Below are 27,752 nucleotides of genomic sequence, written 5' to 3' on the forward strand. Positions count from 1 at the left end.
TAATGGTAATTCTAGGACGGAGGATGAGGAGGAGGATAAAGATTTTGTTTTATAGATCGCTCGAATGCTGAAGGGCGCCTTGGCGCTGTGTGAGCATAGAGAGGGAAGAACAGGCAGAAGAATCCCTCACCAGGATAAGAGCAGAACCACCATTTTTTCAGTATCTTTCTTAAGGAGAGGAGGGAGGTGGCTGATTTCAAATGAATTGGAAGTTTGTTCCATTGCAGGGCAGTGCATCTGACAAAGCCTCTGCACCCCCTGCCCCCACCCCAAGTGGAGCACTTGAAGGAAGGTACCAGAACATTGTTCAATGATCCTGAGCATAGAGTTCTTTTGGGTTGATATCAGATAAGATTATTGCGCAGATATGCTAGGTCAGTCCCATGCAGCACCTGCAATGCAATGCACAATGCCTCAAAGGTTATCTGCTGTTTGACTGGGACCCAGTGAAGAGCCTTAAGGGCCGGTGCCGCAGAATGGAACTTGGGGATCCAGAAAAGAAGCTGAGCGACTGATTTCTTCAAAATCTGAAGCTCGCCGACCAGGCCGGCTTGGAGGTTCTGATAAAGCCTGTTACAGTAATCAGGCCACAACAAGAGCAGAGACTGTTGTCTTCTGAAGGTCAGTGGGAATAAATGGCAGAATCTTTTTGAGGACTTTCAACATCAAGAAGACAGAGGAAACAATAGAATCAACTTGGTTTTTGAACGTAAGTTTATCATCTACCATAACAACTATGTTCTCCACATTTTGGCTGGCAAAGGGAGAGTGCCAGTATCTGATGCCCACCAATCTGGGGACCAGAAGGAGGGATTATTTCCTAAAAGGAGCACTGCTGTCTTAGATGAATTTAATTTTAGACAATTATTGTTCATCCAAGTGCTGACGGCAGACATGCAGTTCCGGAAGGACTGACCTGTGGTCAGCTTCTTATTAGTAAGGAAGACCAATATCATTGGCGTATGAAACCAACGAGAACCCAAAAGTCTTGATCAGGGAGACAGGAGGGGATACATACAAATTAAACAGGATAGGGCTGAACGATGAGCCCTGGGGAACGACACAAGGTAGGGGAAAAAGCTCAGAAGTCAGATCGTCCAATGAGACTGAGTTCATGCGGTCAGCTAAGAAAGAGCAGAGCAGGGCTAATGTAGTCCCTTTGATGCCAAGTTTGCTTAGCCTCTCCGTCAGAAGGCCGCGGCTGACCGCATCAAAGGCCACAGACAGGTGCAGGAGGCTTAGTGTTGCTTTTCTTCCTGCTTGCCCAAGGACCCTCTGATCTCCTCCGTGACCACAATCATAGCTGTCTCTGTGCTGTGGCAACTCCTAAACCCAAATTGAGATTCATCATGTGGATTGCTACTTTGTATAAAACAGGTCAATTGTTGCTTCATGGCCTTCTCAACAATTTTGGCTGAAAAAAGAAGGCGGAGATGGGCCGGTAACTATTAATGTCAAGAGGGCTGAGACTGGATTTTCTTTTTCTAGAAGAGGGAGAATTGAAGCAAACTTCCAGATTTTTGGAAAAGTGCCAGATTTGAACATCTGGTTAAGGATTCGCGTAAGATATAGTTCTTCTATAGAGTCTTTTGCCTGTTCAATTTGCTTAGTAAGTAGGCTGATTCTCCAGTTAGTGATTGATTTTTATATTTTGCGATGCAGAGTTTATATTTAAGTCTCTCTGATGGAGTCATACGGGGCCACCTAGAACCAAAGACTTTAGGATTAAACAAATAATGATAATTAATTTAAATATTCACTTTAAGCAGATGTACTCATCACAAAATCCTCAGTGTTTTTCAGTGCTATGTGGCGAGTCGCTTCCCTTTGTTACTGAGCACAATATTCGTGCTCAACATAGGTCATTCAGGTTTCCAAGTAAATAAGATGATCAGGTGGAACACAACGATTGACGGACAATAATAAACTCAACATACAGGAGTATTGTAAATCACACTATTTTATAGAAAGCACAATACTAAGAAGAATCAAACTAAAATGCATCGAGCAAGGTTCTAAGGTGGCAATCAAAGCATCACATCATTTTACAAAATTATTTACATTTAGAAGGACTTGTTTTGTCTCAACAGACGTCAGGAGGAGGTTCATAAGGGACAGGTCTCTATATGTTATTGTTTGATTTAAAATAGACCCCATTCATGATTGGTTTTGGTTCAAAAGGGAGAGGAGTCTATGGCCTTCATTAAGACCCTGGTGGTCTGCAGACTGCCAGGGCTGCAGTGGCGGTCGGACCTGCAGCCACATTGTGACTGTGGTGTTACTGCCTTGGTCAGACCACTGGCACCGCCACTTTTTGGCCATCTGAAGGCCAGCGGGCCCAATCCGCCAGGGTAGCGCTGCCCTGGGAATTATGACCCCCCTCTCCGCCAGAATTTACAGGGCAGTTGCCCGCCATGTAAAGGCTGGTGGAGACTGGGTCCAGGGGGCCCCCTGGGTGCCCCTGCACTGCCCATGCACTTGGCATGGGCAGTGCGGGTGCCCCCATGGCCAGCCCCATCACGCTTTTCACTGTGTGCTTTGCAGACAGTAAAAGCGCAACGGGTGCTGGTGCACCCTACACACCGCAACATTGCCGCTGGCTCAATTACGAGCCGGCGTCAATGTTGTGGGCTGTTTCCCGCTGGGCAGGTGGGCAGAAACTCTGTTTCTGCCCGCTGACCCAGTGAGAAATTCTTAATAAGGGCTGCTGGAAGGGGACCACACTGGTGGTAACCCGACTGCGGGAGTTTGGCGGGAGGCCTCTTCCGCCTACTAAACTCATAATGAGGGGCTATATGTTATGTCTTGGTTTAAAATAGACACAGTTCAGTATGATTTTGGTTTAGAGATGGTCCACAATGCCCCAGTATTGATGGACATTCCTGAATGATGTATACTGGAAAACAACCTCTATTGTTCAAAATGGATAGGGTATGTATAGGACCACCTAGCTCCTATATTTTAGGTGTGTAAGCATCTCAATTAATCAAAATCAAACTCAGGATGGTTAGGCTTATTGTAAGAAATCTTTTATCAAAGGTAAATTCTTTGCTTAATTTGACCAGGTGTTTCCCAGAGCTCAGACCTCGACTCATATTAGAGCACAATGATTTAACAACTGTATGCACATTCATAATTGCAGCTTAAGTGTGTTACACACATTTAAAGTTTGATACAAGGTTTTTGCATCTTTTTTTCTTTTTATCTAACATTAACATTAATCTTCCCATTACATTGTCTTTAGCAACATTAATCTTTTAGTATCTAAAACACTTCTTCAGAAAACAAATATTAGACTTTTTACAAAGCACTGTATGTCCATTCTTCTCGACAAGGTCGCCTTAAGCCTTTTCTTGAGTGGGGCTGTTGCACTCTGCCATTGATTGCAAATTGACCAAACAGCTGTATACTATATTTCCCATGAAAGTTTAGCTGCTGCTGGGCAGTATTTGAGAAGTACATACACTTCAGAAATTCAGGAATCACACTGTTTCAGTCTGATCTGAGCCAAGGTGAGCATTTCAGTCCCATATTTCCAGCACAACCCCCAATTAATTATTCAGCAATGTTGGATTGATCAGCTGACTTTCTATTGGCTTGTCCAGATTACAATATGACCCACCTCTCCACCAAACAAATAGGAGCCTTTAAGATCAGCCATGGCAGCAAGTAACCTATTGAATTATGTTCATTTAATCCTTCCTGCTGCTTGTAGTTGATGTTCTACAAGAAAGAGACTACAAAGGAAAACAGTATCGGCGACTCACATTGTCATGCAGGGGCTCAGAACAACTCACTGTCATTTATTCACTGTAATGTGTCTATTGGTATTTCTGTACAGCAGCCCAGGTCTATCTGGAGATCAGAGACAGCTGTACACAGCAATCAAGGGTGACATGAAAAATAGCTGCAACATTGGTGTTTGCAAAGGGCAACACCAGCGATGGGAAGACCGACTAAGAACATCTCCGAGCCCTGACATGTATTTCTTTAGAATTAAGCAATGCTTACTACTTTAGATATTCTATTTATGTTCTAGAGGAATGAACCATCCTCTCAAATAGTGACACCTTTTTACATTTCCTCAAACCCAGTGTCAAACAGTCGTGAGCATACTGTGGGTGGTTCTCAAGGTCTCATAGGGATATTCATTTTGCTAGAAAGCAGGGCCGGCTTTAGCGCTGGTGGCGCCCTGTGTGACAAACGTTTTGGGCATCCTCACCCCATGACCACCTCCTCAGATTTCCTCACTACCACCCGACAAAAGCGCCCCTCATCTCTCCATAGCCCCCCGTCTCTCACATACATTTCATTTTGTTTTAAAGCTCTGCTAAAGTCTGGCTTCACTAATCCACTCAACTATCCACATAAAATACAGATCTGTTCTTTGCAGCAGGCATATTAACCATCTACGCTATATTATATCGAGTCAGAGCTGCAACTAGACAAAACTCCCATCTCTCTCCGTAGCAGGAACATTAATCACAAGAGGTATCTTGACATTTTAATTGCTTCGTGAAGGCTGGACGCACAAGGAACTTTACAGCAGGTGCTTTGAAATCGCAAGTTTCATAAGTTATTTATAAACACAGAGCCCCCCTGATGTCAGTGCCCCCCAATCCAGGTCAGCACCCGGTGCGGCCACACCCCTCACACTGCCCTGAAGCTGGCCCTGCTAGTAAGAAGTAAGAATACTATGAATTACTTTAACCCAGCCAATGACTGGTCAGGGTATTTATATAAGAAAAGTAAAAATATTAGCTGACTTTTGAACAATGTGTTAAATGCCCCAAAGGATGAAAATTGGGCCGCCTGACGTGCCTGCCTCAAAAGTTCTGAGAATGACCTGCGAGTGTATATATACATAGATGTGTGTGTGTGTATGTTCACTGAAAAAAACAAAGGCTGAAGTGCAATTATGCGTGAGGAAGGTAGTAAGATTTTAACTAGCATTACCAACAGCTTAGAACATCACTGAAAAAGCAGACCACCATAGATTTCAGATGTCATCAGTGATGTAATATGTGAGGATATAAGCGGTGCATTACAGTGCAGCAAGATATACTTACGTTGTTTCCATACAACTAGTGAATTTCATTAAGATCTTACTCCCATCATCACATATAACTCCAACACTCCAATTTAACCTTTGTTTCTTTCAGTAAATTTCCATGTTTTTTTGATGCAAAGTAATATCTTATTACAATTCATTTGCCACCAACTCCTTTGGCCTCATCTGGTTTGTGAATGGTAATTGGCTGCCCTGGTCAACTGCTAGCTACTTATAACTTAGCAAGTGTTGGACAGATCACAAGACATTGATACATATCTTTGCAAATTGAAAGTAGAGGGGTAAGGCCCTTGCCTGGAGACTCACAAGAGATTGGGATGTGTGCAATGGCATCTTCATTTTGGGGGTTTCCCTTTGCAAAGCCTTCAGCTAAATGTAACAGAGGAGCCACAAGGGAAAACTTCTTTAGTGCGTGGAGCCCCTCTCTAGAGACAATCTTTGTTTCTGTGATAGGGTTTTAGGTTCAAGCTCAGTTGCTGAAAAAACATATTTTAAGAACTTTTCTGTTGTTGTGACTCAACAACTGAACATAGTATATTGTTGACATGGCCTTGACGGTCACTACCTTTAAAAGGCAAAATTGATGAAAACTTGTAGCCAATTGAGGCATTGAGGTTGAAAGAAAGAGGGACATTCTGACCAACTTTATTTGTGAAAATTACCATCAATTGAAATAGGCACAAATCATTGCATCTTAAATGGATGCAAATACTGGACACATATAAGTGTTCACCACAGTCAAGGCAGTTTCTTCTTCCATTGTTTCTTTCCCACACAGAACCTTCGTAATCCTGTTTGTTCAATTTCCCCTGGATCTTTGTTGTTTGAGGTTTCACTGTGGTTGCCTATTTCTCTTTTGTCTGTGTCTGTCATATTGTCAATTGCATCCACTAAGGCTCTGCTTTTGATTCTCAGCTTGTGTGGCAGGGCGGAGAAGCTCTTATTCTTTGGACAGTCTTCAGGAGGGCATGACGGTGAATCACAGGACAAGAGCGGAGACCTCTGCTTCACTTGGTCTTCCACAGGCTCATTCAAAAGAGCTTTCAGATTTTTGCACTTCTCCACCTCGGCCACGACGGGTTTTGGGATGGAAACCCTGGTTTCATGCAGGGAAGGGCAGCAGTAAGGATAACTTTGGAGAAAATGAAAACCTGAGGGGTGGACGGTTTGAAAAGCTGAATGATGCTCCTTCTGCTGTTCAGCATCCTTGCTGTATTGGATGCTGATGCTGGTCTGCTTCCTTCGGTCCGTGTCGCTATCACCATATGTAAAGGCCGCTGCCATGGATGGACTGTTAAGAGTCGAGGACTCGGCTAAGGTGGGTCTGGGAGCAAAGCATGAGTTTGTGTAGAAGTCCATCTCCAGTGACACTGGGTCCAGGCTTGGTGGAGAGTGGGTGGCGGTGCTTGATTTGTGTCTGCTACAGTAAAGCTCCAGGGCGCTCTGGAAAGCATGGGTCTGCTGGCGGTGAGTGGAGGCTGGTATCAGGCCACAGCGGACCTTCAAGGCTAAGAGCTCCACCTTGAGATAGGCGTTCTCCTCGTTGAGCGCCATCAGCTTGCTCTCCAGCGCGTAGTCGTTCATTCGACGCTTCTCCCGTGACCTCTTGGCAGCTTCATTGTTCTTGCGTCTCTTCTCCCAGTACGTGTTGTCTTTCTTCTCATCTGGCATAAATTCACGTTTACGCCGTAGGCTGCTCCCCATCTTCCCGCGGGTGACGCTGCCTCTCCCCAGTGGGACGTCAGAGTGGTTCACATCCTCTAAACTTCCCACAAAACCTTCCATTAAATCCAACTTTTCCTTCTTCAAAAAGGACTTTAAAAGTTCAATTTAAATCAGGAGCTTTGGACCATCCTGTTCTCCTCCCTGGATGCTCAATGTGATACTGCCTTTACGTGCAGCTTCTGAGGTACCATCTGCATAGTTCTTTTTTAAGCGGAGGTTGAGGAAAATATTTCATGAGAAGGAAAAAGGAATTTTCCATAGGTTTCGCAAAGCTCTTGCTAACACCCTCTGCAGTACTGGTCGCAGTGATTCAGACATCTACTCTTCACGAAGGTGGAGTACATTATGTTCATATAGAAACTCTACTTTGTAGCTTGTGGTTTTGAAAGACGTCATCGGGATGCATGTGTAATATAAACATATATATGTGGTGATATGTAGGCAGGGAGTTTCAAAGAGCTGTTGGTACTATCCTTCTAATAATACTTATGATCTCAGTCACTAGTGTGATATTCACCCACGATGAATGCTGTTTTGTGCAAGAAGGTACAGCTCATTTCCCATTAATTTCTTCGTCTTTTCACTTTTACATTTTCCATTTTTCCTTTTTCTGTTTTTATTATTTTCGTTTTTAATTTATATTTCTTCTAGAAGTCCGTAGTCCATGTTATTCCATTCCTTTTTTTCCATTTATTTATTTAAATACATTTTGTTCCTTTCATTTAATCTTTTCTTATCTTCCCCCCCTCATTCTTTTTCTATTCAGCTTCACTTTGGCTTTATTTAATCTTTTTTCCACATGTAATTCGTCCTTTGTCTATTTTTGCTGTGAATCTTTTGCATAAGCCTCTTTCTTTTCAACTGTGTTTACTTCATTTTCATTGATATTTATTAGTTCTTCTTTATTTCTTTGTACAAACAAATCTCTGTTTGTTCCCTGAAGAATTTATCTACAAAAGAAATATATAAAACAAATGTTATTTCCAGTGGTTTATCGATGTTAGTGATTCTAGCGTACGAGGAGGTCAAACATTTAATTATTGTCACTTTTGAAATTGATTCTGCTTAAGTTGTACCACTGGTTGAAGACGGTGGACACCGGCAGACGTTTTTTGGAGACCGGGTTCTATTTTTCATCATCAGTCTTTGTCCCAGAGCAAAAGGAGAAAAGTAATAAAAAAGGAGGAAGATAAAGATAGGAAAAGGCGATGGAGGACAGCTAAGAGAGGATATATGCTGCAAGAGTGGGATGAAGAGTCAGGAAGTGTAGGGCGGTGGGAGAAAGAGGCATGAGGTGGAATCAAAACGAGTAAGCTTTACTGTTGCATTCTCAGAATCTGACAGCACCGCCAAAAATGTGGTCTTGCACTTATTTATTTAACAAATTTAGCTCTACAAACCTGCTTTAAACAGCATTAATCCCAGCTTCACCACTGATCAAATTATGTGATCCTAGGCAATTTCCTTATTTTGCTGTGCCTCATTTTCCTCAATCTCCATATCGTCTAGGGCATGGATACTCAAAGTACGGCCTGGGGGCAGCATGCGGCCCACTCGACCTTTACATGCGGCCCCCGAGACAACAGGAGTACAGGGTTCCTCTTCACTCGATCGTAAATATAGAGGCAATATTTTATTTCAAGGTTAAGTGGTGTTAAGGAGAGGAAGTAACCAGGGAGTCCTGAGCTTCACTTTAGAAGCTAGTTCATTTCTTAAGACATCTTGCAGCAAAAGTGTACAAATATAACAGTTACTTCAAAATTCAAAAGTGTATTAAATTAACACGCAGTCCATTTCACCTAAGTATAATTTATTGGATCAGTACAATGAGAAGTATTAATTTAAATGTGATAGTCTTCAAACAAGAATTTAGAAACATTCATTTTCACTTCTACCCTGAGAAATACCCAATAGTGAATTAAACAAGCAAGTCAGGTATTATGTGCACTTTTTGAGTGGCCTGGGCTCCTATGAGAGATGAACAACATTATAGTTTATTAAAACTAACACAGAAGCAGATTTGTACGGTGCAGACCCTGAACCTAAAATTAAGCAATTGCCTAGGATCACACAATTTGGAAAACTGGGGAAGCTAAGATTAGTCCCAGGTTTTCTAGTTTCATATTGCTCATTTCAGCCACTAGATGTATACCCTTTGCTTCACCTACCAATACTCCACCACCAGTCCTCCCAACCCCCTCGCCCGACTGCCATTCCGCTAGCATTGATGCGGCCCTCAGTCACATCACCGACCAAACTTTTTGGCCCCTGGGAAAATGTTTGCGAGTACCCATGGTCTAGAGGAACCCTTATAACCCCACTGCGTAAGGGCCAAATGGCAATACAATAAATAAATTTACACAGAGGGGATAAATAAATGCTAATGTATCGGCAATGAAAATATTAATTGATCATTCGATAGGATTTTATTTCTTTTCCTACTTTTTATTGACTTTCCTTAATGTTTGTCTCTCATTTTCCTCCATCAGCACATATGAGAGCGTCTTGAAATACATCAGTTTAGGATGCGTGCTGTACACACCTCTCTTGCATGTGATTTAAGACACAATAATAAACACCATAATGGTTCTCCATCTATAAGAACAACCTGGGCCACATGTAGGGTGCACATTACATCTGACTTGTTTCTTGGTTCACTAATGTCATAACAATGGGGCATGAATGCTTTTAAGTTTATACAAACTATCACTTCTAGCAAATGCCACTGAACGCAGTGATACAGTCTACTGTACTAAAATGAAACGTTTCTGCATGTTAAAGAAATATGCTTTTTGGAATTCTGAAGAGACTTCATCATATTTGTACACGCCATTTGTTGTGTTATGGCTCTTAGAGTCAAACCAACCCCCAGCATGGCTCGCGCTCGGCTCCCTCTATTAACAAGCTGTCATGGCCACCTCTAATATTCAGTCCTGTCTTTAAGAATAGAAATGATAAGCCAATCAGTCCCCGTTTCCTTAAGTTAGTCTAGCAATACTAGACTGATATAGTGGGAATCTTTGCTATCATATACTCACATATGACATTATCTGTCACTTTCAATTGACACACACTGGGCGCTAATCTTCCTCAGCACATATAATGTACACACCAACCCATCCTTACAGTTTAAGAAACGATGACTGATCCTGCCCTAGCCCTGCCATCCATCCACCAGTAGAGTTTGTCTCGCCTAGAAGTTGGAACCCAGGAAAACAGGGTTATGTACATAGACGCTGAGTCACAAAAGCATTTCTGAGAAGCAGGAAGTAGCACTTCAGGAGTATTTTTTTTACATACTCCTGCACGCATGTGTAATCACACCTGAGACGACCATTCCCCTTACTGCAGAGGGCACAGTCCTGTCTGTCTGTGCTAACTGAACAGGAATATTTCCAGAATACTCCTATTTTTTTCCAGTTGTCGATGTTTTGTGGCCAATCCACACAGGTATCCAAGAGTGTGTAAAATATCACAAGATGGAGTGCTGTTTCACATATTCCAAACTGGCTTTGTGACAAGGCCCATCCAATTCAGAGCACTGGCATTTCACTGGTAGAGCTCATTCTGTACCAAGTTAGTTAATTCTTAAAGTTGACCTAAAACCTTACACAGCTGCCCCATATCCTAGACTTACATGATTTAAAGAATGATCAATGGCCAAAGCAGCAGAAAGAAATACATCAGGTAACTTCTATCTAAAGGCCCAGTGCTACCCAAACAGCAAAGCTTTTACAGGAACAAAAGAGCAAAACAGACCTGAGTTGACTATGTAAAGTGAAAAAAACAAACTACCACAGAAACCACAGGCTGATCAGAAGTGAACACCCGAGCTGTTAGAAAAAGAAGAATTGAAACCCAGAGATGAGAGATAACCTGAGGCTGCCCAGGAAAGTTGATGCATGGTTTCTTGCATCCATTCTCTCTGCATGCAGATTAAAAACAGATAAAAAAAACACAATCTCCCACCTTGTTACTATGGGTGAGATTTTCAAAGGCACGGTTGTGCATTCCTCCGGCTGAGCGGAGTCTCCTGACCAACCCAGGCCACTAGGTATCTTAGGCAACTGTGCACTCTCTGAGTAAATTAAATATTTTTTAAAGATCTGTGAAAAGCGCCAGGTACAGCATCACCAGACTGGCACACTCAGGCCAGTGTTTGGCATCAGGAATATGAGGCTGCTCTCTAGGGCAAAAACAACTTTGGTCCCCATGGTGTGCCGACAAGAAGCAAATAAAATCCAATTACAACTGGAATTAGCAGGAAGCAAAATGTCACTGTGTGCAGAGGGTAGGCACACACCAAGACAAATCAGTCCCTGGATTAATCCAGTCGTAATTTTAGGAACCTACTGAGTGCATATTACATTACATTAGATTATATGATAGTATGTTATATAATATATAATATTATATTATATTACATTGTATTATATTTTATTATATTATATAATATTATATTAATTATATTGTCTTATATTACATTGTATTGTATTATATTATATTATATTGTATTGTATGATATATTATATTACATTATATTTTATTGTATTGTATTATATTATCTTACATTACATTGTTTTATATTACATTATTATATTTTATTACATTATATTGTATCATATCATACTCTGTGCACAGTATGTTTTATTTTTTTTAACCAGACACATTAGTTTCAGAACATATACAAAAATTCAACATTCTCATCACATAGGACATTCAAGCTCGTAGTGTGCGAAACTGTAATAGTGGAAGCATAACTGGGCTAAATTTATCATTCTACAATGTGATAATTTTATACTTTTTTCTACTGCATCTCTTGCTAACTCTATTTTGGTGAGAAATCCAATAAATGTTTTTCAATTTAGAGACAGTTCAGCAAAGTGTTTATGATATAATCAACAGGAACTAAACCTCTGTGCCTTTTTCATCCATCTAAATATTTTGCGCAGACTTCACATCCACATTTAATGCAATTAAAAAAAAAAAAAAAAATGTGCTGATACGAAATCTGAAACTCTTGCCCAAATCCATTCCTGCTATGAAAACATAAGTTTACAGAAACCAGACAGATTAACATTCACATTTAATTATACATTTTTGGTTTCACTTCAAAACATAATCATTTCAGGATTCAGAGCTTTAGATACACCAAATTTAGGAAAAACATTTAAAAAATGAGCAAGAATACAGGCAATAAAACAAAGGTATTTTAAAGTAAGAATAATGGCATGGAAGACCATGCAAATTTGTTTCTGGAACATTTGTGTTTAAAGAGAAATTAAAGAAAACTTTTTTAAAGTATTTTAGATACAAGGCAGAATTTATTGAAATGGACAACTACTTTGTTTCCACCTTTTTTACTGGTAACACTTGCAATTTTGTGGACGTTTACAATTGCTTAACAGAATGTGTGTTTTCTTTCTACATTTTTTATGGAATTTTTAATGCCAACTTTTTTGGGTCATTCAAAATCAAATCCCAAACTTTAAATATTTTTCAATAACCAGTTTCATAAACATTTTATCTGTCCAGGCTCCTTGTGGTTTTATATTGAATTTGTGGTGTACACCATTTTTACGATCCTCTTTGTAGTAAATCAACTCTTTTCAGAAACAGCAGGTATGTTGTAAATTATTTCTACTGTAGTAGAAAATCAATAAAACAGTTTGAAATCAAAATGGAAGCTGTTCTGGAAATTAAGTGAATTCACTTTAAAAACCACAAAATTAATTAAAGTCACTGCGGTTTTTGAAAGGTGCGAGAAGGCCACAAAAAGGAATTCTGCAGAGAAAAGCCATGGAATATAACTCAATTGTAGTGCAAAGATTCTCCAGTAAAACACTTTCATTTTTTTAATAGGAACATTTTATTGTTTTTAGTGCAAACAGTACACTCCGTTGCTCTGTCAAAATAAAACATTACATACATGTTCTATTTAACCCTCTCATCCCTCCCCTAGCCTGCACTCAGTGACTGAGACCAGTGTCGGGTGAGATTCCCGCGTCCTCATCTGTTTATAAAACACTTTCTTTGAACGGATTTTATTGATTCTCAAATGCTGAGTTGTAACCTAATACTTAAATGAAAAACCAAAGTACTTTTAATTGAAGAGTCCATAAACTGTAGTAAATTGAAATGCAGCCATAAATGGTGTGATAGTCTGTATTGAGAAACATTTTTGCACCAAAATATTAGCAGAAGTTGATAAACTTTGCAAGTGACAAAGTAAACACTATCACTTTAGCTCAACTCGCCTGAGAAGTTTTAAACTCCTGTACCCGTCGGCAATTCCTAGTTAGTGGAGAGATTTTAAGTTTCTGAATCTTGACTTTATCCTACCCCTGACTCAAATTCCCATATCCATGACTCACATATCTCATACCTCTAACTCATTACCTGACTATCCCTTTTCTAGGGTAACAATGCAGATCTGGGGCATTCAATTTGCCATTTTCTACATATTAAATGCTATTTGGGTCTTTTAAAAATCTCACAGCTCATTACACTTCAGTAAAGAGGAGAAACCTTTACCTTTTCCAGCTGCAAACTGTCCCGCTTGTGATAGTTCAAATTCTAGGTATATTGTAGAGTTCTATTTTCCGGGCTGGATTAAGTGACTGTCAAATATTTCAAGACAGGATTTCCCCATAGAAGTTCTTGGTAAACTTGCATAATATCACACCACTGTACTCTAAGACACGTGGGAGGCTGAGAAACATCTACCAGCGTGTGTCCCTGCGTCTCTAACAAACCACAAGCCCAGAGCAGAAGCAGAGAAGATCGGAGGTGATAAAATAGATACTCTCTCTATCACATCCCTTACACACTACTAAGGCCTCCATCAGCTTGATTCATAAGGACATTTACAACTTTGTGAAATAGTTTTCCTCTGGTACTATTTCATGTACTCGAGAATTTTGAAAAGGCTCCATAGTTTCGAATATAGATAACAATGACATTTTTCTTTCATGTTTGACAAAATTGTGTTAATGAAAATCCAATATATTAATTAGGGTTGGGTTAAGGATTTGGGCTAAATCACAAAGACATTTATGAGTGCCTGAAGTGACACCACATGAGCTTTCTTTTAAATACTCACAAATGCCTTTATAAGCAGAAACATCAACTTTATTTTTTTTAATTCTCTAAGTAGACCAGTGTTTTGAAATCCAGCACCTGGTCCTTCAGCCGTTTGACGCCTAAGAAAACTACAGGTATAAAATTAGGCACCCAGGACCTAGGCAAGACTTAAAAAGAGACCACAAGTCCAGATGAATGTGATTTGAGTGGCATCGGACCAGAATACCTGGTGCACAAGTCTACTAAATCACTTGGGTCTAATGAAAATTTCTAAGACTGAAATTGTGATCCAGGATGTTAGTCCCAGGTGCTCAGTTTGTGAGGATGCGCTCAAAGATGATGAACCTTGCTCAGTGAGTGAGACCACAGCTAGATTCTCTGATTCTGTGAATGAGATCATACTCTTGATGTAAAACTCACCCAATTGAGTGAGATTATGCTTGGAAACACAAACCTCATATCCATCGTGACTGTGATTAAACACATCAGATTCACAACCAAGACCTTGCTCACAATAGTGCGAGGCTTGTGTCCAGCAAGAGAAAATTGTAGTCCAATGTGTGAGGCCCACACCAAATGAGTGAGAGACTTAAATTAATTTAGTGTAACCATAGTGCAGAAATTGAAAAGTTTGATTAGCGTGGCTGTTGTCCATGAAGCGAGATTCACAACCAGTGCGTGAGACTGTACCCCAGTGCATGAGATTCACACCTATTAGAGATATTTGTTGTAAGGTATGATACCCATACAAAATGAGTGATATTTCACAATGGTGTTGAGGTCACACCTGATGGGTGGGAATGTACTTCAAAAGCCTCGAAGCCCAACTCACAGACAGCCCTTCCTGTTCTAAGAAGTGATGGCTCTTTTCTACTCAAGTAAAGGCTCTTAGTGCGTATAATCATACCACTTATTCACTGTCCTTGCAGAAACATCAGTTGTTATTACAGTGTACTACGTCATTGTAAACATTCTTAATGAGGGGACACTTTTATCTTGGACTTTGTACATATAAATTCATTTTGGCTTTCCCTTTCCAAAGAAATATTTCCCTTTCTTTATCAGAGCTCACATGATTGTGTTTTGCTGTAAAGGTTTTTACAATCTTACCATAATATTCCAGGACTCACAACATAAGTGCCATTAGTGAGGAAAAGGGCAGATCCAGCTTACTACGCCTACTATTTTGTCATAAGGACTACATAAGCGAGATTGTCTCTCATAATCTGCATCTTTTGACTGCAGACTCTTGCTTACAAATGGGACCTGCAGCCAGATGGAAATAAAGACCACATCTGTGGATTGATAGGGGCTAGCTAATGTCAGCTCCATCATACATGGATTCAGTAAGGACCAAGCATAGGTTTTAAGGGGCCTGGGCATGATAGTAGGGATATTTTCATTCATATAACTTAGGGGTTTAAATGTAATTGGAACATAGAATGTTAAGAGCTACTTTGAAGACAGTGGAGTGGCTCAGGGCCAGTAAAGACTGATACTGACCTTATGCTCACATATTCTGGTGCCTGCTAAGTGTTTACCACCCATTAAATGCTTGTGGCCCCTTTACTGATTTCAGTAGAGCTTCCAAGATTCAGATGTGTGAACACTGCACCATACCCGGTTGAAGGCCCTGAACCTGAGTTATAAGCCAAAGCCACAAGGGAGGCCCTGTGACGAAGATGAGAGCCTTTAACAACCATTGAAGCCCAGAGGCAGAAGGGCTCTAATACTATAGTCACAACAAGACCATCAAAATGGATAATATGCTGACCAAACACACCTCTAATTGAAAGTCTCCACTGCTCCACACATCCAACAGCTTTACGCCTCATGCATTCCAGGATGTCCAGCACCTACCTGAAGCTCAACCCCACCAATACAGAATTTCTGTTGTTGGCTAAAGTCAAGCAAGAACTAGTACAAACTATGCCTAATAACATGAGCCTTGACAGCTCAAAACCACAACTTTCACCAAATATCAAGTTATTTGGATTCACTCTGAATGCCAACCTCACCGCAAGATGAACTCTGTCTAGAAAACAAAGATAGCTGGTGCCTACTGCTGCTACTCAAGACAGTGAAACTGCTGCTCCTAGAAAACGATTTCAGAACTGTTTTTCACGCTCTTGTATCCTCACATATGAATTGTGGCAACACTGTTCTCCATAGTCTTCCAGACTCCCCCTCTTAAGGGCATCCTGAATGCTGAAGCTCATTCCCTCTATGCCTGATGAAATCTGACTGCATCGCTCTAATCCTGATAGAACTCCAGAGGGTTCCCTTGCTGACCAGCACCATCAGCATAACGAACTGCATCAAAAACAAAGTCTCGGAACGAGCACCAAATGAGCTGGCCGACAGATTCATCGTCACCAGTGGTTCTAGGCACATGCGCAACCAGGACACTATCAGACTGCAGCAAAGAAAACTGAAAAGAAATAACAAGGCAAATGGTCTTCTTGAGCTATACACCAAGGATCTGGAACAATGGCACCGTTTCCATCAGGACCGCCCAAACACCACCCCACTTTGTAAAAGAGACTTCTTTTAAAAGAAACACTATGGGGGTTATTACAACTTTGGAGGAGGTGTTAATCCATCCCAAAAGTGACGGTAAAGTGACGGATATACCACACAGTTATGTGTGCTTGAAAAAGTAAAACCTTTACTCAGTGAGTGAGACTGTTCCCCAAGAAGTGAGACTTGTACCCAGAGAGTGAGACTGTGCATCAAGGCACATGACCCGCACCCAGTTACTATAACTGAAAGCGCTCTCTGCTCACATCCCTCTGGACTCAGCCCCCATTCCTCCCAAAAAGGCTCCGGCACCATTTCGTCCATGGTCACTTGTGACATAGCCCTTCTCCATGTGCTTCTTCTGGTTAATAAAGCGTCTGTCTCTGTCAGACAAGTCTTTCCCAAGACTGGAACAAATTAATGATAACACACATTTATATATATATTACAGAAAATAATCAGAGCCACTGGAATTATGCGATTGTGCAACCACTGCCTTTTACGCATAAATATAATGTTTGCCACATAGTGCATCATTTGCTACATCAAGCAATAAAAACAATAAATCAATAAAATCACCGAGACACATATTGCTTCGCAGTGGAAGGCCCTTTGTAAAAGTTGAGTCTTCATCTTTTTGTTGCTTATTGCTTTGTTTGGATGCTGTACTGGTACTAACCAGGTGGAACTAATGCCTAGACAGTCTCAACAAGTTTAAAAAACAACAATAATTAAGGAATTCTTTTAGAAAATGTGCAGCATTAGGTTGCATAACTTGCCTTTTCTTGCTGCATAATTTACTGAACTCTGCCTCATAATTTGCCCCACCTCATAATTCCAGTGGCCCTGATTATTATCTGTAATATTTACGTTATCATTTTTATAATTGCCGTTGTTATTATTAGTAGTAGTATTAGTACTGGTGGTGGTATTAGTAGTAGTAGTGTTGTTCTTATTACTTTGCTATTATTATTTGCATTATTATTGCTGTTATTGTTGTATTGATGCTATTAGTATTGTAACTGCTATTGCTGATAGTATTATTAGCACTATTATTACTGTTAGTAGTATTGTTGTTGTTATTACTTGTATTATTATTGTTATTATCACTGTTTGGTTGCTGTTAGTATTGTAACTGCTATTGTTGTTATATTTGTTAATATTCGTGCTGCTGTGCTTGTTGATATTATTTCTACCATGATTTCTATTAGGTCAGCCTTTGTTATTATCATTATTAATGGTATTGGCAGGTGTAGTAGACACTGGTGTTGTTTTACTTTCACTATTATTATTATTTATCACTAGCAGGATTGTCATTTTCATTTTTACTGTCACTATTACTATTATTGTTAATATTATTGTTACTGGGTGTGTTTGCTGCTGCCATAATCTGAAGCAGAATCAGAATATATTTTATTTACTTAGTATTTTTCTACAGTTCTCATGTGCCTGTGGGTGTTAGTCCACTAGTACTCTGTGAGACTTTTTCAAGCAAATTGCCCGTTCCGGTGAAAACATTTATGCGAAATCACATAATGTAATTATACAAGATATTTCATGAATTTCCTATAATGTAAATTTCAGGAATTGCACAAATTTCACTGGTAAATAATTTCGGGCCAGATGTAGCAAAGGTTTTTCCCCATTCTGTGTCTATGGGAAAAAGTGTTCGTACATATGGCCCTTAATTCTCAAAGGCATAATTTTTAATATTTTTCTGAAAGATAGGAAGTTTGGTTGAGCTCTTAGAGTTCATCAGCAAAGGTTCCAGATACAAGGGGCTGCAGCAATGAAAGGCTTATTCAAGGTCACTGATGTTTTAATCTATGGTGCTTGAGCAGCCGTCTCTGCTTCTGAGGCATTCTTGTTCTCCAGATTTGTTAAGAGTTCCAAGAGGGAGGGTGGTTCCCGTGATGAAGGGCCCTGCAGGCCAGACAGTTTCAAATGTAATCCTAAAGCTGGGAGTCAGTTGATGTCTTTCATGCCTCCCAATGTGGAATCAAATTTCCATCCATCACAAAACAAATATTTCTGTTCTTATTTTGAATGTGTTTAGAAGGAATGAGTGTTACATTTTCACTACTACTAAAATGTAAAAGAGTAATCTCAATATACGTCAAATCAGTTTTTTTTTCTGAAAGCAGCATTAAGAGAGCAAAATCTGTGTTTTCATTATTTTAAGAAAGATGTTATGCTTGTAAAAATCCTGTAACAACAATGACTTATAAGAAGCATATGTTTTATATATTTTTGTAATGCATTCAAAAGTGTTTTGTCCTGGTGAAAAGATCTTTATGTAAAATAGACTAGAGCACTCACAGATCCACACAGGCACTCCTACACCCAGTTACACAACCATGAACACACCCAGTCACTCACACACCCACTCACAGACCCACGTAGCCACTCAGACACCCGTTCAGAGATCCATACAGCTACTCCGACACTCACGTAGCTACTTACACAGCTACTCAAACACCTACTCTCAAAGGTTACAGGTTACAATTAGGAAATAGATTTTTTTTTAAACATAGAAATTCACTGAAAAAAAACAAATGTTACAGGTAGGTTATAGTTAGAAAACAGAAGTTTAAAAAATGTAGAAATTCACTGAAAAAACAAATGTTACAGAGACATAGTTAGAAAATAGAATTTTAACAAACGTAGAAATTCTCTGAAAAAACAATACAAGAACGTTATAGTTCGGAAATATGATTTAAAAAACTTCTAAATTCACTGAAAAAACAAAGGTTACAGAGACGTTATAGTTAGGCTCACATTTCATTCGTACATAACCAGAGAAATTCAGCAATTATAGTTACCACAGCTAACTATAACTTGTGCCCCCGCAATGACCTGCTTATGACCTCACATGTTACATCACTCATGACATCACTAATGACATCTCAAATTACGTCACTGATGACCTCAGCCACAGATGCACTCACACACCTATACAACCTTTCATACACCCAATCACAAACTAACACAAGAACTAATAAATAGATTCATGAACCCATACAACTACTGATACAACCATTCACTGACCATAAACCCACTCACACATCCACCCACTGATTCATACAAGTACTAACACAACCACTTAATCACCCATATAGCCACTCATATAATCGGGAACTTACGGACACAATCAGTCACAGATTCACACGTTCACAAACACAGCTGTTTAAGTACCCAATTACTCACCTATACAGCCTCTTAACACAACCACTCACTAACCCATGCAAGCACTCACACATGCACTCATTCACCCACAGAAACATTTACACAAATACTTACTCAACACTACAGTCACTCACACACCAACTCCCTTAACCAAACAGCCAGCCAAATAGTCACTCACCCATACAGCCTCTTACACAGCCAGTTAATCACTCATACAGCTATTCAAACAGCTAGCCACTAACCCATACAGTCACAGTAACTATAACTTGCGCCATTGCCATGCAAAGCTAATTACTCCTTTTATTATATCATTGATGAGATCTTGTATGGCATCTTTGATATTATCACTGCAACATTTGCAATAAAATTAATGATAAGAAAACTGTGCATGGCAAGGGCGCGAGTTATAGTTACCTTAGGGTGCGAGTTATAGTTATTTAAAAGAACTCTAACTAGAACTGCTGAATTTCTATGGTTTTGTATGAGTAAATTCAGAACCTAACTATAACGTCCCTGTAACCTTTGTTTTTTCAGTGAAAATATACATATATATATATATATATATATGTATACATACATATCACAACAACAACCCTTTCAGGCTTAGAGTGATTTATAAATGTATAAATTATACAAAAAAAGAGTATCCGGTAACTCTAGGCAGTCTCCAATTTTAGGTGGAGAGCAAAGAGCACCTGCAACACCAGGGACACTGAATCTGCTTACCTCAAATATCTGTTTCTCTAGCAAAGTTTTCAAGCATTTGATTAGCACAGTGCCATCCACGCCAAGATATGTGAGGGAGTGGGTGGTTAAGTTATTTTCTGAAAGTCATAAGTGAGGGGCCATTCTCAGAAGAATGGAGGTGGGGTTGTTCGAGAGATTAGAGACAAAGAAGGAGAAAGCCTCATGTCTTGTTTTTAATTTCCACGCACTCAGGAGCTCTCATTTCAGGCCCTTTATCTCTGCACTTTTGTAGTAACTTACATTTTTGAGTAAGTTTGCTACTTTTCGGTATTCACAAACTGCACTTTGGTAGTAACTTACTCGTTTTTTATTAAGTCCCTATCACCATTATTTTCTTTGAGAGGGTCCAATCTGCAGTGCTGTCCTTACTAAAAAATTGGAAGTTACTATAAAGGTGTAACTTACTACAAAAGTGCAGTTTGTGAATACTGAAAAGTAGTAAACGTACTCAAAAGTGTAAACTTACTCAAAGGTGTAAGTTACCTTTGTGAACAGGTACTTTGCATAGAGGCTCAGATGACATATTAATCCACTGCATGGACCTCTGTTTGACGTCCAGCTGCTGGTTCTGATGGGTCCATTCAATATTTCCTATTTTTAAATAAATAAAATGAGTAACGTATTCTATCACAGGAGCACAGGAACAGCGTGAACAACCAAAATGCACTCCGCCGGTGGATGTATGATGGAACAACGCATGCACTTACAACTCATGCCTTTACAACGCGGTAAGTAACAATGCATGGTCATTACCACGCATGCACATACCACAAAATGTTTTTACAGTGCATATGCTTTTACCATGAATGTCTTTACCCTGGACATTTCGTAGTAAAGGCGCAGTTGGTAAAGGCATATGCATGGTAAAAACTAGAGGTAAGTATAACATACATTTTATATATGTAATATATGTAATTTCTCTCTCTCTATATATATATATATATATATATATATATATGTACATATTTCTCTCTCTCTTTATATATATATATATACAAATACACACACACACACACACATACACACACAAAAACAACCTACCCTAAACATTACCTTACCACCCCAAAACCCATTCCCACACTAAAACCTAAAAATGCAATTACCACCCCAAAACCCATACCCACCCTAAAACCTAAAAATGCAATTACCACCAATAACTGTTACCCACCCTAAACACTAATATATATATATATCACTCAAACCACTTAATACTCAACTGTACTTACCTTTAAAACCTTTACCACGCATACACCTTTACCATTCATGCCTTTACAATGAAATTTGTTGTAAAGGCATGCGTGGTAAAGGTATATTCGTGGTAAAGCCATGCGTGGTAAACGCATATGCGTTGTAAATGCATCATGGTAAGTGCATTTTGTTGCATTCACAGCGATGTAAGTGATGTTTCCCTCCGCCGGTGTTCATGACCCGAAGTGCTTTTTGTGTTCATAATAGTCACATGGATGCATTTCACAAAAATATAGTGCTAAATGGCAGATTTGCATTTTGTGTGTTTTCCTGGAATTTTGTGTTCTTTTTCTGAAATTTCACCTAATTACACAAAAGCAAATGATGTGGATTTCAGACACACCTAAACTCCTGCCTGTGCCTAACACCAACAAACCTCTCGGGTTGTGATGGTGTGCTCTACAAATACACCTGCTATGTTATGCAGAATGATGCCTTGCCAAATACTGTAGCAGCATATCTGACTGCTTGAGTGATCGATTTATTACACTGGTAACACAAGGGTCCTGTAGGCGCTAACATTAACTCCTAACTTTAACTGATCAAAATAACATCGCTTTATCTGTTTGCAAAATGCCATGAGGAAAAAGCAGCCAAAAATACTTGTGGGCAGCCTCCTACATTGGTCAGCCAAACGCTGAAAGAACCCCCTCCCTTGAAGATGAGTTGTGCATGACTCCTTGCACTTTCTGTGCAGCATAAATCTACTTCCGCATTCGCCCATGGAACGACCTTCAGGGTTATGACTCACGATTCCACAGAACTACAGTCACAGCGTGGTGGGTTGCTCAGGTGTATAAGATATGAAAACATGACGACAATGGCCTTTGGAGCCATGGTGTTAAAAATTGTTTGCCTCGATTTGTCATGGTCTGTGGGTCCCGCTCAGATTTCTAAACCCCTAGTGCACGGACTTAGTTCAATTCACCAACACGAATTAGAAACCCAGTTAGACTGCAACCCTCTAAGTTATATAATGTGGGTAATGTTTTCTGGTCACAATTAGGCCATCTAGAAAACTCTAAACCCCCTTTTGTAAATGAATAACACACTCAAAATAGCATTAAGAAACACAGGATAATTTTTTTAAATATTTATTTTCAAAAACCCAAGTGTGGGGCATAAAATATGAACGGTAACAACACAGAATGTGAAAATAAATGCAGTAGGCATGACACTCCCAACGAAAACAATATAAACATTTGTTACACGGTTAGAAAGTACCTACAGTCCTAACACCCTATTGCTACCTCTAAGTGCTAATCTAAAATTTAGCGAAAGCAGAAAATAGCAAACCTATAAATCGAGTAACTTAAGATGGATAGCACAGCAGAACTTTTTTCAGTAAGAAATAGTGGTTTAACTATTTACTATCACAGCCCTTGTCTGATGATAATAAGCAGTACGGGGCTGAGGGACACTTCTCGGTGCTACTGTCAGACACTGATTAATTTGTAAAGAAAAAGGTGCCGGTGCCCAAAGCCCTCCTCAAACACACGTCTGCTGCAATTAAATGTGTGAACACGGAATACTCAGGCAGTGTAAATCCTGAAGCCATCCTCGGCCTCTTCAATCCATATAAAGCCACTCCCTGCCCCTTCAGCTCACTCTTGCAGCTTTCTACTTTCTCTCTTTGTTACGCTTTTTCGTTTTTCCCTTCACCCGTCTTTCCCATATGTGTCTTTTGCTCGCAGCAAATGCTTGAGGCAGAAGAATAAGCACCGGCCCTCAAAAATAAGAGCCGGTGCTCAGCACCGGAAACAACAAGCACAAATTAAGACCTGCTCTCGGAGCCCAGGAGCAATCCCTCGAGCCGACGCTGAGACTCGAACCTGTTTTCCCAGCCGGATGGCGGGAGGGTAGGCCCTTACCCCACAATGTTTACAAGAGATTTACTACGCGCGCACTTCTGCACTGTGCATGCAGGCTTATAATGGTGAATGAAACGGCGCAATCCTTTCTGTCACATTGTGCCATGCAAGTAGAGAACTCCTGCATATTTTGTGTGGCAGGCCATCTCTTCCTTACTGGCACGTGTTACCATGGCATTAGTTTCAAAGCTGGGCTGCGCTGTCCAGGTGGCATGTTGTGCCTGCGCTGCTCAGACCCAGCTGGCCTCCCTAACTGCCTGAGTAGTCCAGTACCCGAGGACTGCCCAGTCCCCTGATTTACTCCAGCTCTTCCCAGCCCTTATTGTCCTCAAGCAGTGTTACTTATTTCGCTAACCAGCATTTACCAACTCATACAAATCCTGTTTACAATTGTGTTTCATGCTGTGCACCGCGTTTATGTACGCTGCACTTTCATGTACTCCGTACTTGTATGCACTCCGCATTCTAACACTTACTTTTTGGATGTCATCATGGCACTCGGATATTCTCACAACCTTTGTAGGGTGACCAGATTTTGAGGAACAAAAACCGGGACAGGTCAGACATAAAAGAAGGACAAAATAATTTACTCCAATTTTTATATGTGGCCTGTCCCGTTTTTTTTGCGTAGCTTTATGAATGTGTGCCTATATATGTGTGTTGATATACATATATATGTATATATATATATATATATATATATGTATATATATATATATATATATATATGGACACACACACACATTTACAAGTCTACATATATAAAATTAGTTATGTCTTGATCTGCAGCCCCAACCCGCCCCCACCCACCTCTCTCTGCTCCCCACTCGTCTCTCTGCTGGGAGCAGACAGGGGACTGTTTTGCCTGACCATAACAGATAAATTACTTTAATAATGTCATACTTTGTAGGTCTCTGTTAAAGGAGAGCATACCTTTAACATATGCTTCCCCAGATGATCTGACATTTGTCCCAAAAACCGGGACATTTAGTTAAAATTAAGAGAACCGTCGGGACACCGGGACAGTCCTCTAAATACCGGGACTGTCCGGGGAAATCCGGGACGTCTGGTGACCCCAACCCTTTGGCATTCGGTACCCCTCCCTTACAGCAAGGACTGACAGCGTGCACCCCTCACCCCCCTGCTGGGGGGACTCCTGCAGCTTCCAGGGATGCTGCAGAGAGGCCTGTGACAAACATATGGAGGTGGATTTAGGGCCATGGCTGCGTTTCCAGGCAGGTCGGTGCCTCTGATAGGCTGGCAGGGCTGAGGAAGAGTCAATGCACATTTAGGATGCACTGGCGTATCTGAAAAGTGCAATATCCTTGAAGAGCAGAAGGGTTTTTGACAGAGGGTGAAAAAGGTTATCTGACTTCTCCCTGCCACCACCTATTTCCGCTGCTCATCTATAAATCCCAAAACTTTCTACTGTCAGAATCCCCCGTAATTTAGAGTCCAGAGTTAAAAGAGATACATGTGAATGATATTACAATATAGCTCAAATTCCAATTTGACATCATTAAAAAGGACATTTCTAGAATCTCAAACCAGAAAACTATTTTTTTGTGCAGAGATGTGATTCAATTAACATCGTGTGCAGCAAAAACTATAAAAAATGTAATTACGAAATGGAAAAATAATCCATTAATTGCTTCAATATTCATTCATCCAACCGTCCATCCGCTATCCATTGGTCCACCTACCAACTCATTCATTCCTGCACCCATCAGTCCATTCATCGTTCTGCAAAGGGCTCATTCGTTCTTGAGCGCAGGAGAAGTCAGACTTGCCTCTGGGGGACAGAAGTCTAGGCCCCCTGCTCAGCAGCTGCCTTCCCTCGCGCCGTGGCCCCGTGCCAGGAGCGGAGCGCGCGCCGCCTCGCGCCCTGCGCCTGGAGTGAGCGCGCCGCCTCGCGCGCGGGTCTCCTCAGAGGGAAGTGTGCCACTGGGTCAGGGCCGAGGCCGCCTTGCGTAAACAGCACACCCTCTGGCAGCGCCGGCGATTACGGACGAGTGTGGGTGACACAGGGCGAGGGCGGCGGCACAGGGCGGAGGGGCTGCCCTCTAGGCGCGGGGGGTCTGCTTTCCAGATCCTCAGCCCCTGGGGTGCGCGTTCACGTTCATGAAGATTTGTAGGCGCCTTGAGAGTGTCTCTTTTCTCGCTTTTATCTATTTCTCCCCATTCCAACCCCTGTCTCTGACAAGCCCTCCTCTCACCCCCACTCCTCGCACTTCCCCGTCTCGCTGGCTCTCTGTGAGTCTCAGGTGCCACCTCTCTCTGGCTGTCCCTCGCCTTCATCAGCCCTGTCACTCTCCAGCGCACTGGTCTTCAAACTACCCCCCCCCCCCAAAAAAAAACACATCACCGGGCCCCTTAAAAATTGTCACTATTATTTTATCAAACTGACAATGTTTAAATATGTTTCGACTTATTCAAGCGTCGCTGTTATTAAAATCGCAATTAAATATGCTATTGCCAGACTTATTATTCTGGGGCGGCAGGCTCTCGCAACATGTACGAGTATCCACAGTGTGATTATTAGACATGGGGGTGCGGGGTGTGAAGAATATTTGGAGTCCCTTCCCTTTTAACATTTTCTCGCAGCCAAGATATAAATGGCAAAAGATGCCAGTGATGGTCCATTACAGAGAGGCTGACTGCCGCCCACTAAAACAAAACACTGGTACAAGTATAACACTTCTCTAGGCCCCACACCCCCCCCCCCCCCCCCCGCCACCCCTCAATCACTTGACAAACCGGTTTGAAATCCCCTGCCCTGGCGCATCGATGGTACCGTGCCCCAATGACAGCAAGTGAAATGTAACCCCCCTCACTCCGACTGGGCAGTGAAAGCAACCCAGAGGCAGGGTGCAAAGAGTCATTCACACCAGGGCCAGCTTTAGCGCCCCCACCCACCCCGATGACCACCTCCTCGGATTCCCTCACTACCACCCGTCAAAAGTGCCCCTCGTCTCTCCATAGCCCCTCCTCTCATCTCTCCATAGCCCCTCTCACATACGATTAATTTGTTTCAAAGCGCTTGTAAACGCTGACTCTACTGATCCACTCAGCTATCCACATAAAATATGGTTCTGTTCTTTACAGCAGGCACCTTAACCCTCTGCGCTGCCTTACGTCGAGTCAAAACAGCCGCTGGACGAAATGCCGATCTCTCTCCCTAGCAGGAACATTAAGCACAAGAGTTATCTTGACATGTTAAGTGCTTCCTGAAGGCTGGACGCACAAGGAACTTTACAGCAGGTGCTTTTAAATCTCAAATTTGGTAAGTGTTTGCTAAACACAGCGCCCACTTGAGGTCAGCGTCCCACTATCCAGGTCAGCACCTGGTGTGGCCACCCCAGTCGCACCGCCCTAAAACCGGCCATGATTCACACCGCAGGGCTTCGGTACAACAGCACCTGCTGCACTATAATAACTACACCCTCTCGGTTTTCCGCTTTATTGTGGTGTTTCTGTCTTCCGCTCTCTGAAGTTGTCTCACAAGTACACCCACGCTCTCTCCTGGTCGCTTCAGTCTATCACTGCCGTGCCATCTGCGGCTCTAATGTAGTATGGTTAAGCTTAATTTTCTAGGTATGTTTGTGTGCGGATAGATAGAAACAAAGGTTAAAGTGATAGTATAGTTAGTTCAAAAGGTCAATTAAAAACATCACATTAAACTAAAAAAACACTGTAGGCCAACAGTTTTGGTTAACCTGAATAACTGTAACTTGTACACTTGCCATGCAAAGTGATGTCATAAAATATGTCATTTCAGATGCCATCAGTGATATCAATGATGTAATAGAACATGTCATGAGTGAGGTAATATGTGGGGTCAAGTGTAGTGCATGTCAAGTTCATAATTTACCGTCATCCCCAGGGCCTTGTGAGGGGTCCCAGAGGGACCCAGTGGAGCCAAATAAAAAAAAAACATTTTGGTGCGGCAAGCCCTGACGTACTCCAATGGAGCCCTGCAAGGCATCCCAAGAGGTCCTGCAGGGCCCTGCATGTCGCTCCTGGGTGTTTGAAAAAAATCGGGCGTATGTGTACATGAAGGGGTGCATGACCAGGAGGTGTTGGCCACCAATGCGGAGTTGGCCGTCTGCTGGGAGTTGACCTCCTGCAGAATGTTGGGTTTGGCCATGCAGCCATCCCTGCACCCGCAAGGCTGAAGACACACACACACATCTATATATATATATATTACCTAGTGGCGGGCGCCCGTAGGTAGTTATAGTTACGACCAGGTTTCCATTGGAAATGCTTTATTTACTTGCCTATATTTTTGCCACAGTTTG

General features: G+C 41.3%; 1 protein-coding gene across 2 annotated transcripts; it reads right to left on the reverse strand.

Moving 5' to 3' along the window:
- Positions 1 to 1,960: 1,960 nt before the first annotated feature.
- Positions 1,961 to 25,442, reverse strand: NFILZ (NFIL3 like basic leucine zipper). Of its 2 annotated transcripts, none has more exons than XM_069217445.1 (2): positions 25,242 to 25,442; positions 1,961 to 7,746 (listed from the first exon to the last, which is right to left on the reverse strand). In XM_069217445.1, exon 2 carries the CDS (start codon positions 6,854 to 6,856, stop codon positions 5,810 to 5,812), a length of 1,047 nt encoding a protein of 348 aa, XP_069073546.1. In that variant the 5' UTR covers positions 6,857 to 7,746; positions 25,242 to 25,442; the 3' UTR covers positions 1,961 to 5,809. The 2 variants fall into 2 exon arrangements, with proteins under 2 accessions (XP_069073546.1, XP_069073547.1); XM_069217446.1 differs by having other exon boundaries at positions 25,155 to 25,442.
- Between the last annotated feature and the right edge of the window lie 2,310 nt (positions 25,443 to 27,752).

Source organism: Pleurodeles waltl, chromosome 12, assembly GCF_031143425.1.
Source record: "Pleurodeles waltl isolate 20211129_DDA chromosome 12, aPleWal1.hap1.20221129, whole genome shotgun sequence".
NCBI lineage: Eukaryota > Metazoa > Chordata > Amphibia > Caudata > Salamandridae > Pleurodeles > Pleurodeles waltl.

Coding starts and splice junctions, on each gene's coding strand:
- NFILZ (XM_069217445.1), bottom strand. CDS start 6,856: ATGGAAGGTTTTGTGGGAAGTTTAGAGGATGTGAACCACTCTGACGTC.